The 12,237-nt window shown below is 41.1% G+C and overlaps 1 protein-coding gene across 1 annotated transcript in view; it reads left to right on the plus strand.

Moving 5' to 3' along the window:
* LOC119464067 (TNF receptor-associated factor 5-like) overlaps window positions 1-11,937 on the plus strand; it is a 39,076-nt gene extending 27,139 nt beyond the window's left edge. Inside the window, exons 9-11 of the mRNA XM_037724888.2 lie at window positions 881-943; window positions 3,039-3,110; window positions 5,841-11,937. Of these exons, the coding sequence (XP_037580816.1) occupies window positions 881-943; window positions 3,039-3,110; window positions 5,841-6,017 (312 nt within the window). The 3' untranslated portion in view covers window positions 6,018-11,937. The remainder of the gene's footprint in view (window positions 1-880; window positions 944-3,038; window positions 3,111-5,840) is intronic.
* The last annotated feature ends 300 nt before the right edge of the window (window positions 11,938-12,237 follow it).

A 12,237-nucleotide genomic window follows, 5' to 3' on the forward strand; every position in this document is an offset into this window, starting at 1 on the left:
GTGTTGCAGAAGCTCGAGCTTCTGCGGCACGCAATGCTGTTGGCAATCCTGCTGCCTAAGTCCAGGCGTTCTTCTTCATTACACTATTATTATCTTAAAAATGCCAGTCTCATATTGAGGTCATACATGTCGGCTCAATCTGTTGTGCCATTCACTTTTAAAGGGAACGCTTAGCTAATAATAATGCCTATAAGACTGAATCATTTCGACATCACTTTATTAAAGGAATGCCCTACGGGACGCATTAGGATGATACCACTGGGTGTGTCCTTTAAAAGTGCAACGTACTGTGCATAAATAGGTAGAAAAAGAAATGTCTGCACGCTAAACATCTATGTACTGCTGAAAACCATAAAATATTAACTTATTTTTTTTCGATGCACTTCCCTCTTGGTCTACATAAATATGCAGGGAAAATAATGGCATGCATGCAGTAAACACGCAAACGCTGAAGAACAGCATAATACTCTAAATGCATTTTGATACAAAATTACACAATGTCACAAGCAAACAAGTAAATAATGAAATACTCTAAATATGGCTTAATGAAACAAAAGTGGGAAATTGCACTGATATGCAGAATAAAAGGCTTGTCTAATCAGGTATTACTTTTTCTAATAATGTAATAAAATATTGCTGTGACTTTGGGCTAATTTGCAGAATATAGATATATCGTAGTACACAACGAAGGGATTTAAATTCAAGAATTAAATGGTTTGTTGACAATATTGTTGGACCTACAGCATTGCTGATGTGCAGGTTAAAGGGTCGGAAACTTGTGGATACTTGTAGTATTTCCGAACAGCTCGAGTAGAATATATTGATGTTGTTTGACATGAATAATTGTGACTTCAATGGGCGACTTACTGGGAAACTGCAGGCACAGCAAGAAGAAAACCGCAAGCTAAAGGCAAAGCTGGACGACCTGTCAAGGATGATAGAGGTAAAGAACCTCAGTCTTGAACGTTCAAAAGTGAATTACGCAAACTTACGTTTAGATTTCTCATTTGAATACATTAAAAGAATAAAAAACTGCTATATTATTCAACACACAAAATTGGAGCCTTCTGTACATCTTGAGGCATGTCAGTTGTGCTTGTAATAATCACTCATATGCAGTGTCTAGTGAAACGGAAGAAGTGTTATCTGCCAAAGAGTAGCAGGAAGCTGGGACACTGATAGTAGTTTTTTAGCCAGAAAGCTTCGCAGTTGGACAAAAATTCATCCTGGTCTGGGTGATTGAACGCAGAACCAACACCTTTCCGGCGCCGTTGGTCGATCATTTTTGCTAGCTAATAGGCTGGCAGATCGCAGCGCAAGGCCGAATGAATTCATAAGTCGAAGAACAGAAACACTGAATATATAAGAAATCAGTTTTACTGAATACAGGAGAGAAGATTCATGATAGGGCGACTTTCTCTCTTTCATGAAACTATTTTTTATCTTCCAGATTTCTCCAGAACTAATTAGCTGTGTACTATATGTATGCTAAATAAGAGGAAGGTCACTACTATCATGGCTGTGTTCTCTTATAAGGCGCTGTTGTAGCACTGTGGTTGGAGTTGCCAGCCGTATTTGAATCTGTGAAGACCTGCAAACCTTCCAAGGTTTCTACAGTGTCAAAGCGTACCAGTGTTGGCACACATACTTGTCGTCGCAAGTTTGCCTCCCTCCCTAAGCCAAAGTCGTAACGGGCTACTATTGTGTTAATAGATGGCATGCTAATCGGATCTGCATTCTGCGACAGGTCAAGAATTCAGGGGAAGCTCCTCCTACAGAAATGTGCTGCGCCTGCTTTCTGCCCCTACGCTCTCCCAGTTGATAGTTTCCTGACGGATGTCATAGTCACAAAGGGGAAGCACGCTACTGGTTCAGCAACAGCAAACACGCTGCAGTTACTCACTCGTGCCCGAGGAGGCAAGATAGGCAAATTAGGGGGCGAGAAAGAGAGCAGCTCGTAGTGCAAACAACGTTGAGGAACTATCAACAGGGATTAAGAGACGGAATCTGACCCTGTATGTGGTGTCCAAGAAACTACTTTCGCACAGTGAAAAGATTCACCACAAAATGTTGTAATTCTTCACCCCAAAGTGTTCAGACACAGCGAGAAGATTCACCAGGAAACTACCTTTACAGGCAGTTGTGGCATTTCTATTTTCAGCAATCTCAGCACAGCATGGCTATCAAATAGGGAAGGTGGAGATTTGAATAGGAAAGGTAAGAAAGGAGGAAAATCAGATAAGGTGATTTTTCGGCGCATCTGTAGACATTCTATTCGTGGGGCACACGCCAGTGCATTCTTGACCTGTAATTGTATGTGTGCTTAGAGGAAAGATGTCAGTAAAACCATTAAACATAATCAGAGTATTTTTTACTTCCCAACTAAATACTAAATATTGATCGATCGTAACTACGCAGTGGCCTTTCGATTCACTGGTATAATCGACCATGGTCTGATTTTACTTTGTAATGATGCCTTGTTGATGCTCTGTACGCATTTAGGACAGTGCTATTCCCATGCATGTTACGTGCAAAAGAATGATAGAAGAACTTACTATTATGCTTAACCAGTCTAAAAAAAGCAGGATCCAACGGAAAACAATTAACAGAGCAGGACAACACATGCGATGGGACACAACAAAACACGTGTTTCAATTTTTCTAGAGACCTTTTTTTATGTTAAATCAACATCACAACAAAAAGATATAGCTCTAAATTTGGATAAAAGGAAAGCCATGTAGTTGTATCAAAAGGGATATCTTTTCGATGACTCTGAAGCAGAGCGAAATAACTAGAGAAATGTGCCATGGCAGGGCCATCTAAATAATATTTTAAAAATTGTTTATAAGAAAAGCGCAAAGATATTACGCCAAAACAGCAAAACATAGTGATAAAGCAGGAAAGCTCACGTGAATTGCACACGTCATTGCAGTTGAAGTAGCTTCCCATAATCCTTTGTAACTGGGCCATCGAGGGATGAAAAATTTATTTCGCTTCTACAATAGCCTAAGTGGGCACCTTGTACTCTTGGTTTGCAGCAAAAGACGATCCACCCGATACCGAGTTCAAAGATGGATGGTACTACGACGACGCACCATAGGATTCCTGGGGTGAGCTACTTCTGAGTAATTCAGCATTTGTTTAGTGATGTGATAATGTGTAGGATTGAATTCCATAACATCTAAAACAGAATTTTGAGTGTGAGACTGACACGGGGTACCGTCTGCACAGCACCACTAATAAAACAAATAGAAACAAAAAGGGTTATGGAATGCCCTTTTGGAAAGGGAACACGTAAAAGCTTTCGCAACCTAAACCATGTGTACAATGCTGAGTAGTACTCACCTTTGATGATTGATATAAGAATGACGAGAGTTTTTTATGCAAGCAGCCAAATGAGGGTTCACTCCTTGAGCCATGAGAAATTTTAATTCAAAACTGTCGAAGCCATCTCCGAAGTGTGGGTCATACTGCATTACTGTTTCAAGCTATCCTATGTTACTGCATTCTTTACAAGCTGTGTGATCAAAGGCTAGGTAAAGAATGTTGTCACAGTATCATTCCGTTTGTCATCCGCCTCCGTAGAAAGCAGAAATTTGTCCTAAATGCGAATTTATTGGCGATGGAGTGGTGATTTCTGGAAGTCATGGGAATATTGTGAAGATGAGATGCTTGAGTTTTGTTTGAATATGTATAAAAATGTAAGTATGCCTAATTTGTCAAGAATTCATGTCCAAAATATATCGTATATTGCGCCTATCTACCTGCAGTACGGCGTTTTCTCACTGCTGGTCCCTGATTTCGGCTCTAGAACGACAGTGGCTCTATTAAGCTGGAGAGGTGAATGCTGTCTTTACGTTGTGTGGGCTGTTCTGTACGAATACAATTCAAATTATTTGTGCCACTCTTCAAGGAACAGACTGTTGGGGTAGGTAGCTTATGACAGATGATTGTCCTGAAGGGTAATCTCCGTTCTGACTGTGGTTTTGTTACCCCGTTTCTTTCGGTTGTACGATGGTATACGGGGTGTATTTTATAGGTTAACTGAATTTTAAGGAGTCACCCATGATATTGTTACGGGGAAAAATGTTACGGGGAAATCCGTCGTGCGTCTTGTAGAACCCGCACCTTCCACCAAAATGTTACGGGGAAAGAGGTTTAAAATATATTTACAGGATATTTACAATGCGGCCACTGATATACAAAGCATACAAGATGGAAACCAATCCGCGCGACATCAGAGAGCGTCGTCGTCTTCTGTACTGTCCTCAGTTTCGTCTCGAGCAGCGCTTGGTAACAGTATGTAGCACAATACTACTTCTTGAGCTAGATTACTCTCAGAGGTCGACATTATTTGCATCAAAAATAGAAGTGAATAATCGACTTATTAACAAAGTTTTGGTAATTACTTTTTAAAACAATTCCATTGCAGCCACATGTTACCAATTACAAAGTGTAGCCGGTTGCTTTTAAAGTCATAACCACTTGGAACGAATTCTGCGGAATGACAGCAGTTTCGAGATACGCATTCGCAAAGTTTGCGATCAAATGCATTGGTGTTCCAGTAACTTTCAAGCTTCGATGCATAAAAATACGATTTGTTAAAAAAGTGGAACAACAGTGCACAAGAGTTTAACTGTGCTTATCTCAAAACTGTGCTAGTTTCAAAATTCGTTCCAAGTGAATGTGCCTTGTGAAATCCCTGACTTCAATTTGTGTAAGCAATGTGCACTAACTTAATTAGTCAGAAAGGCAATTTGTGAAATTTTGTTAATTATTCAGTTCTGAGTATTGATTTCTAGTGTAAGTAATGTATACCTCTTCGAGTATTCCAGCTCAATAAGTAGATTTGTGGTGGATGCCACAGGCGATTTTTAGAAATGATGTTAACGTTTAAGTAAAATACCCTATTTGTAGTGACTACGTGCAATAAACAATCATTTGTTAGTAGCACTGTGTCTTCGTCCCCCTGTCGTCCTGCATGCCCCTTTGCGCTATACCTTATATTATACCATTCTTGTGACAGGTTTCTTTGTTGGAATGCACCATGAAATAAATGCCTAATTGTTCATGATTTGGCACTCTTTGTGGACTTTTCGATCTGGGTTTATTACATGCAGTGCCGGTGACATGTTATAACATGTGATTTTGATGTTCAAAAACTATCCTCCATGTCATCGAATACATGTTGCAACAAGAGTGCATGTTCTTTCACAGATATCATGCTTGACACAGCAGACGACCACTTGCGTTATATTCTTGTCAGGCATACTTACGTAGCTGCCATAATACAGCGTGATGCTTATCGGCTAGGACTAGGCACTTTGAAGGCGAAATATAACGTGGTGGCGTTGGGTTGTAGGCAACATACGAGTATTGTATGGTGAAACTACTGGTGACACTGAATTTCTTAATAAATCTAGTGTTAATCTGCTTTAGTGTGTACATTTTACACTCCTATTTGGATCCAACCGAAACTACACAGTTCACAACAAATGCTATTAATGCCACAAACTGCAATTATCTCACTTGGAAAACCTGTAGAAGGTATACTTGGAGGAAAACATTGTAGTTGGTCCCATGGCAGCTACCTCATTGCCTTTCGGTCTTTCTCAATCAGTTAGGAAACTATGCATTTTCACTTTATCAGAAACTTCGTGCAACACCTCAGCGTTGTATCATCTTTGAATCGTTGTTCTCCGCTAACTTTATACATTTGAATTTATCTATATTTGACCTGAAAATGCCCAATAATCACGCTTTCCGAAGCTTTTTCATTCTGCAATGAAGTATTCATCCCCGCACTTGTTTTTTTTTTCTTTTTCTTATGGTTGGGACAGGACGGAACTATCGAGAGGGTCACGTACCCACGCTTCGTCGAGGCTGGGCTCGTCTCACGTCCAGTCAGCGCCCGAGGCACCTCTTCTTCTTCAGCGGCGGCCACAGCAGGCATTCCAACCGTGAGCATGATGGCCCCGTCGTCCACCAGGGTGGGTCGGCAACACCAAAGCACCTGACAGACGCCCGGTGGTGGAGCGCAGGCCTCGCAGGCACACCAGCACCAACACCTCCACCACCATCACCACCACCAGCACGGCCTACACCAGCACCACCAACACCAACACCCGTCGTCTCAGGGTGGTGCAGGACCTTCGGGAGTTTGAGACGCGGAGAAGGCCGCTCGCGTCCCTTCTTCAGCCCACGATGCTCATGCAAACAAAGGATGACGGACAGGAGACGAGCAGTGATTCGAACTATGTGCGTGCGTGTGTGTCATTGTCGTCGTTGCCTCCTTGTGGTTCTGGCGCCTCCAAAAGGGAGACTCGTCTTCGAGTTGAGCAGGTGACATGGTTGGTGTGGTTTCACCACAAAGGGTGCCACCCTCCCATGGTGGTAATGTTCAGTGATTGTTTGCTTGGGCTATGCGTTCGAGTTTGTTACGTTAGTTGTTTTCACCAGCTTTGCAGCAAACCCTTGTGGTTAACTGCCGGGCTTTCCCACGCTGATAGCGGAAAAGCTTGGGCTCTTATAAACTAACAAAACATTTTGTTTTGACACCTAGAAGTCTCGCCAACAAGCCAGCCTCACATGCATTTAGGTTGGGCTAGTTTGTAAAATTACATGGTTCCTCATAGCATGGGTAGGGACTGAGACATAAGGAAATAACAAACACAACCAGTACTTAAAAATTTAATTGCGAAGTAGGTGACGTGTGAGCAGACCCAAAACAGGTTGCTTTCACATTATTTCGCGTATTTGATTTTTTTATGCAGCTGAAAGCTTTTGAGCATATTGGTTTGCTTTTTGTCCTCATTTAAGGTTAGGATATCATAACGCCATTTGTTGTGTGGACAAATGAGCATGTAAAGTGATTGTATACATGGTCATGTTTGGCTTGATTTTATAGGGTAAGCTAATCACCCATTTAAACAAGCTTGGAATAACTCTCAATTATGAACGAAATTGAACAAACTATGACAAAAGTCACTGCTGCATACAGAAATTCGTCTATTGAGGTTTACAGTGTAGGCTGTTGATTCTTATTTTTCCCCGAGCTCAAGGTGACAACTCTTCACTTACCGATCACATAGCAGTCACATAAACTATGGGACAGTGTGACTTGCTGTGAAAAAGTATAATGTCCCTGCATTGTGTGCATTCTGAAAGCCTCGACTGATGTTTATGCGAAAAAGACAAGGCTCCTTCATTTCCTGTGTTGCTTTGATGGCGTCAACTATAGAATACTATTTCGTTCACAAAGCACTCATCTAGGGATCTCTAGGGAGAAATGGTGTTAGGATTTGTTTGACAATGCGACATATGATGCTTTGGCAAAAATTGTCTGTACACTTGGGTAAGGGTGGATGTTGGTGAGCTTGTAATTATGGCTAGTGGCAGTTCAAATAATTGTATTGAGGTACTGATTGTTATGTGGTCTCAAGCTGTAAGCCGTTGTGTGAGTACAGCACATCGTTAGCAGGACATGGTGTTGTTGGTACCTTAATCTTCAAGCAGGACATGGTGTCGCTTGCTTTGGTTTGCTATTTATTTGTGCCCAAACACTGCCTCAAAATGCAATGAAACTGCCCTTGCTCGCTGATGCTTACAACTGCTTACGTAATGGTAAAGCTGTTACAAAAACAGTTGCATCTTACAGTAGCTACAGTACGTCCACACAACACGCTAATTCAGTAGTAGTTATGCTGGCTTACTTTAAACTTATGTGTTTATAAAATCTCACTTTTGAACCTTATGCTACATGCAAAGCTTGTTTCTTTAAGAAAAAATTATACTTGAACACTCTTTTTATGTGCAGTTAGACTCATGAATTTTTGTTTGTGAGATGTGCTTTTAACCTAATTTAGCAAGTACAACAAATCGCACTGACACTCTTAGTGCGAGCGTTTAACTTATGTTCCATTTGAGGACATGCGCATAAAGACTTTTTCTTGTGTTACCTTTTTTTTGAATGAAATACATGGTAATCTTGTAATATGAAAATTACCTTTTGCGGAAAATGTTCGAAGGTAGCTTTTGACAAAGTCGTCAGTGGTCAAGTAAATATACTGCCATAAACTATGCTGGATGCAAACATCTTGATTTATTGCTGTAAATTAATAATATTGTATTCCTTTATAGTTGGAACAATTCTGTGAGTTTTCATTTTTTGCATATGTGATAGTGTCAGCTTTTCTCTTTTCTGTTCTCTACTTCTTCATCTTCAGTATACAACAGAATTCCTACTGAACTTACCGCTTTGTGAACAACTTTATAACTGCTCGACGCTGGAACAAGTCTGATGGCAACTGAAGAGACGGCATGCTATTTTTCTTCTATACTGGCTTCAGTGGCAAGTCTAAGGGTGCGGTCCGCTCCTCGCACCAGGGGTGTGTGCAAAGTTGCTCAAACGGATGCCGAGAGACTTGTGTGCGTTCAAACAGTGTGCTCCTGTCTTGAAAGAGATGTGTTCGCGCCACATGTTGGCTGTTCGGTGGATTTCGCGGGTTCACGCAGCTGAGCCCGATACGCTGAGAAGGAATGTTTTGGACTCGAGAGGGTGTTGGAAACAGCACAGATACAACAGCAGAACATTTTTCTTGGCTGAAGGTCGAGTCCCCAATATGGCCAGGCTGATTGGTTGTGTTTGTGTTCACTGCTTTGTGCACCGCCTGTGCTTCACGTTTTAGCCAAGCATCCTGCCTATGTACTCCCCTGAGCAAAAGTATATGAACCAAGAATTCTGTCATAAAGCCAATTTTGTTTCTCCGCCTGTCAATGTAACTTAAAATTGGGACTGCAGTCCAAACTTGGCACTGCAAACTTTCCAGTGCACTCGTAAATTTAATTTTGTGCGTCTGAATTACGAATAAATTCAGTTTGGCGATCATGTGGTCCGTATGCTTTTGCTCACGGGTTCACATTAGGTGTCGAGAAACCGACCTTTGCATTGCCGTTGGCTTTGTAATGCCAGTGAGCAAATTTTATGCAATTTTAAACTATCAATGAGTGTAAAATTGGAAGCTTGCTCATGGCTCCTACCCTCCTATAAAGAATTGATTGGAAAGGCAGTGTCCTTGGTTGCTTATGACTGTCCTTGTCAGGGATGTCAAGGATACAAGAAAAATTGGTCTGTGTTTGTTCAACGCTCCCACTGGCACTACAACAATTAGCATGATCTATTGAGCCATGGCTATAAAGGCTTTGTGTGGCCATCCATAAAGCTCGAGTGACATGAACACAGCCACCGGCCGGTCATAGAACTGCTGCCAAGAAAACCTCTGCTGCCTTTGGTGACGCGGTATCTCGTGTGAAAGGTTCTGGACCTTTGCAGTTTCTTTTTTTCTATTTCTGTTTTCCTCTTCTTGTTTTCAACGAGCTAAAACTGCCACAGAACAACGTGCAGCGATGAACTCTCGGTGAAGGTAGGGGGGAGGAAGACACACAAGCCATAGAACCATGACAAAGCTCAAGTATGTCGTTGTCATATTATATACAGTATTTATGAGGTAGGCATAGTTGTACAGATGATAACAAAACCTATGGCTCTCTATACATAATATATAAACTATATATAAATATATAAATATACATATATAGATATATACAGAAGACACGGAAAGTATATACTATGCGCTACGTACGACACACAAGACAGCTGAAATGATGCACTCAAATATGTTTCTTTCCAGATTCTTAGGTCTCTGCATACGGTGACTTAAGTAGTAGCATCAACGACCACGCATGTTAGCGGCGTCTAATTTTGTCAAAGGTTCTTTTTTTTCCCCACTGTTTTGTAAGACGCACAGTTGCACCACTACCACTTGTTCGCCCAGCACGTAGACAGCCACATCAAGACAATTTCAGTCATTTACACTAATGGCTCCTGCCGATCGCATCCGTCAACACAAAATTCAAGGATGCTAGTGCATGAATGCCAGGTGAGACACTTTGCGCAAAGCTCCTTTTTTAAGCTGTCAATTTTATTTTTAGGCTTCTCTTTCTTTACCTGTTCGCTCTGGTGCCATGGTGAGCCAGTTGTAATATAACTATGAATGACGACACTTATGCCGGCACACTTACAATCACAAACATTTGCACACACGCATGTCTGTCCGAAAGAGGGAGATATATTAAGTAAACAGTAATTATCATTCTATAAGAATAAAACGCTCGAGCATGTCGTCTTTCACTGGCTCTACACAAGGCTCCGTGTCCCCTGGTCGGTTTTGAGAGCCTACTAGCAATGTGAATATGTAGATAACGCCTTTTAGCCGGTGTGAAAAATGTTATGTCAGGGTGCCCATACCCTCCCGCCTGCCATCGTCACTGCGACGCCGTCAGCCTTGTTGTATAACATTAACGATGCCTTGCACATGATGTACCAGCGTCCGCGTAGATGGAAGTTGAGCGGTGTAGACAACACAAACTAATACTGCTTACTTGGTCACCTGCGAATCCACCCGCAACACTTCAGCAAACACATGAAGAGTAGTTTTCAGCAGTTGTATGGAAAAAAGAAATGTTTGATGGGAGGTTATGAATTCAATTGTGTGCAGTCAGCACTGAAAAGGTAAGGCTGATACACGAACCTCCATTTTCTAATGCCGGTTGGTGGGCAATTGACCTAAATGCCATGGCATTAAGTAATGAATGAATCATTGTGATGTGTGCCATGCACATACAGTATTTGTAACTGCGTTGTTGACTGGTCATCGTTAACAATTTGATGAATATCAGGATCACATGTTTACGCGAAATTAGGGGCTGTTATGACATCAGTGCAACGCGTCGTTATTGTTTGGCTTCAGGAGGAAACAAGATGCCATTTTGTCCCATCATTTAACACAACAGGGCTCAACAAAACAAGAATTGTTATCGTTCCTGTTGGCATTATATGTTATCAGAACAGTTTACCCTAAATTATTTTGCGTTGCTGCGGGATCATCGCCCCATGTTTCAGCCTTGGAGCTGTTGGATTGACTTGCTTATGATGATAGTTGAAAGCATCATACTTATTAAGACACCTTGTTGTCCCTACTCAGCAAACAGCCGGGCGTGTTTCTTCGTGCACTGTAATGTGTTTTTATCATTGCAGTGAACCATTTATTTTCTTTCTTCAAGAATAAGAAATATTGGCTCAAAGTCCTTCATGTGTTCCACTTGAATCAGCGATTTCCTTCTAAAGCTGAAAACGTGCTTGTTTGTTAATGTTGACGTAGTTACTGACAATGTTGTAATGCCGTTTGCTTGTTGATGTTACCTGTCGTTTTTCACAATGCTATTTACTCTACAGCCAACCGCCTCAGGCTTTGATTGCTTGCACCTGACTTCATTCTCTGTTCATTGAGACAGGGGACCCTCCGTTTTGGTGAATGCGGTTTAATGGCAGAGCTTATTGACTATGCTAAAGTGTCTTTTGCTTTTTGAGTACGTTGAAAGCGTTTTGTGAATGATTGCAAATTGGTTTCCTCTTTCACCCAAAATACACAACATAAAACGTTTTAAAGGATCCTTTTGGCATAGTATTAACAATATCGTCACGATAAAATCAGATAACAAAACAAAGCAACCTCGTCGTCAAGGAGACCAAACAAAAATAATGCATGTCATGCTCAAATATGAAAAAAATATAGGGATTAAATCGCACATATGTGCTCTCAGGATATGTCGTGTTGAATTTACGACTGCATTTATTCTTCAATCGCATCAATTTTACTTATTTGCAAGCAAGAGCTATCAAATTTCTGAGGCAAACATTTTACATAGTTGTTATTCTTAGCATTGAAGCTTTTTGATAAACACTTCAGTCAAGCTTTACAAGTCCTGATCGGCAGCTGAAAATGCTTCACAACAGAGGACGGTGAACTTTAGGTTTCGTGATCTTTGAAAAATGTAAGCCGAATTCTCATCAAACAAAATGAGTTTCTCTGAGGCCCACAAATTGGCAGAAGTTCCGTGAAGGAAATGCTGGTTTCAGTTGTAATTTTGTGCTACATTTGGGGTTATGCCAAACATTCTTTTTTTATTCCAGGACAGAATAGGAAAGTACAATTCTTGCCCCATAGAGTCCTAAATAATGCCACCATACCGAGTAACGAATCTCCGACATTACAAAAATTTTCAGCCCCGTAAATTATGAGGCCGTTAGTTTCTTAGTGCTTTCAGACAGCATTCTCAACTTAATGTCTTATCCGTTAATAAATGTGTCAGTTCACATCAGCCTACGATCATTACGTA

Source organism: Dermacentor silvarum, chromosome 9 (assembly GCF_013339745.2).
Source record: "Dermacentor silvarum isolate Dsil-2018 chromosome 9, BIME_Dsil_1.4, whole genome shotgun sequence".
Lineage (NCBI taxonomy): Eukaryota > Metazoa > Arthropoda > Arachnida > Ixodida > Ixodidae > Dermacentor > Dermacentor silvarum.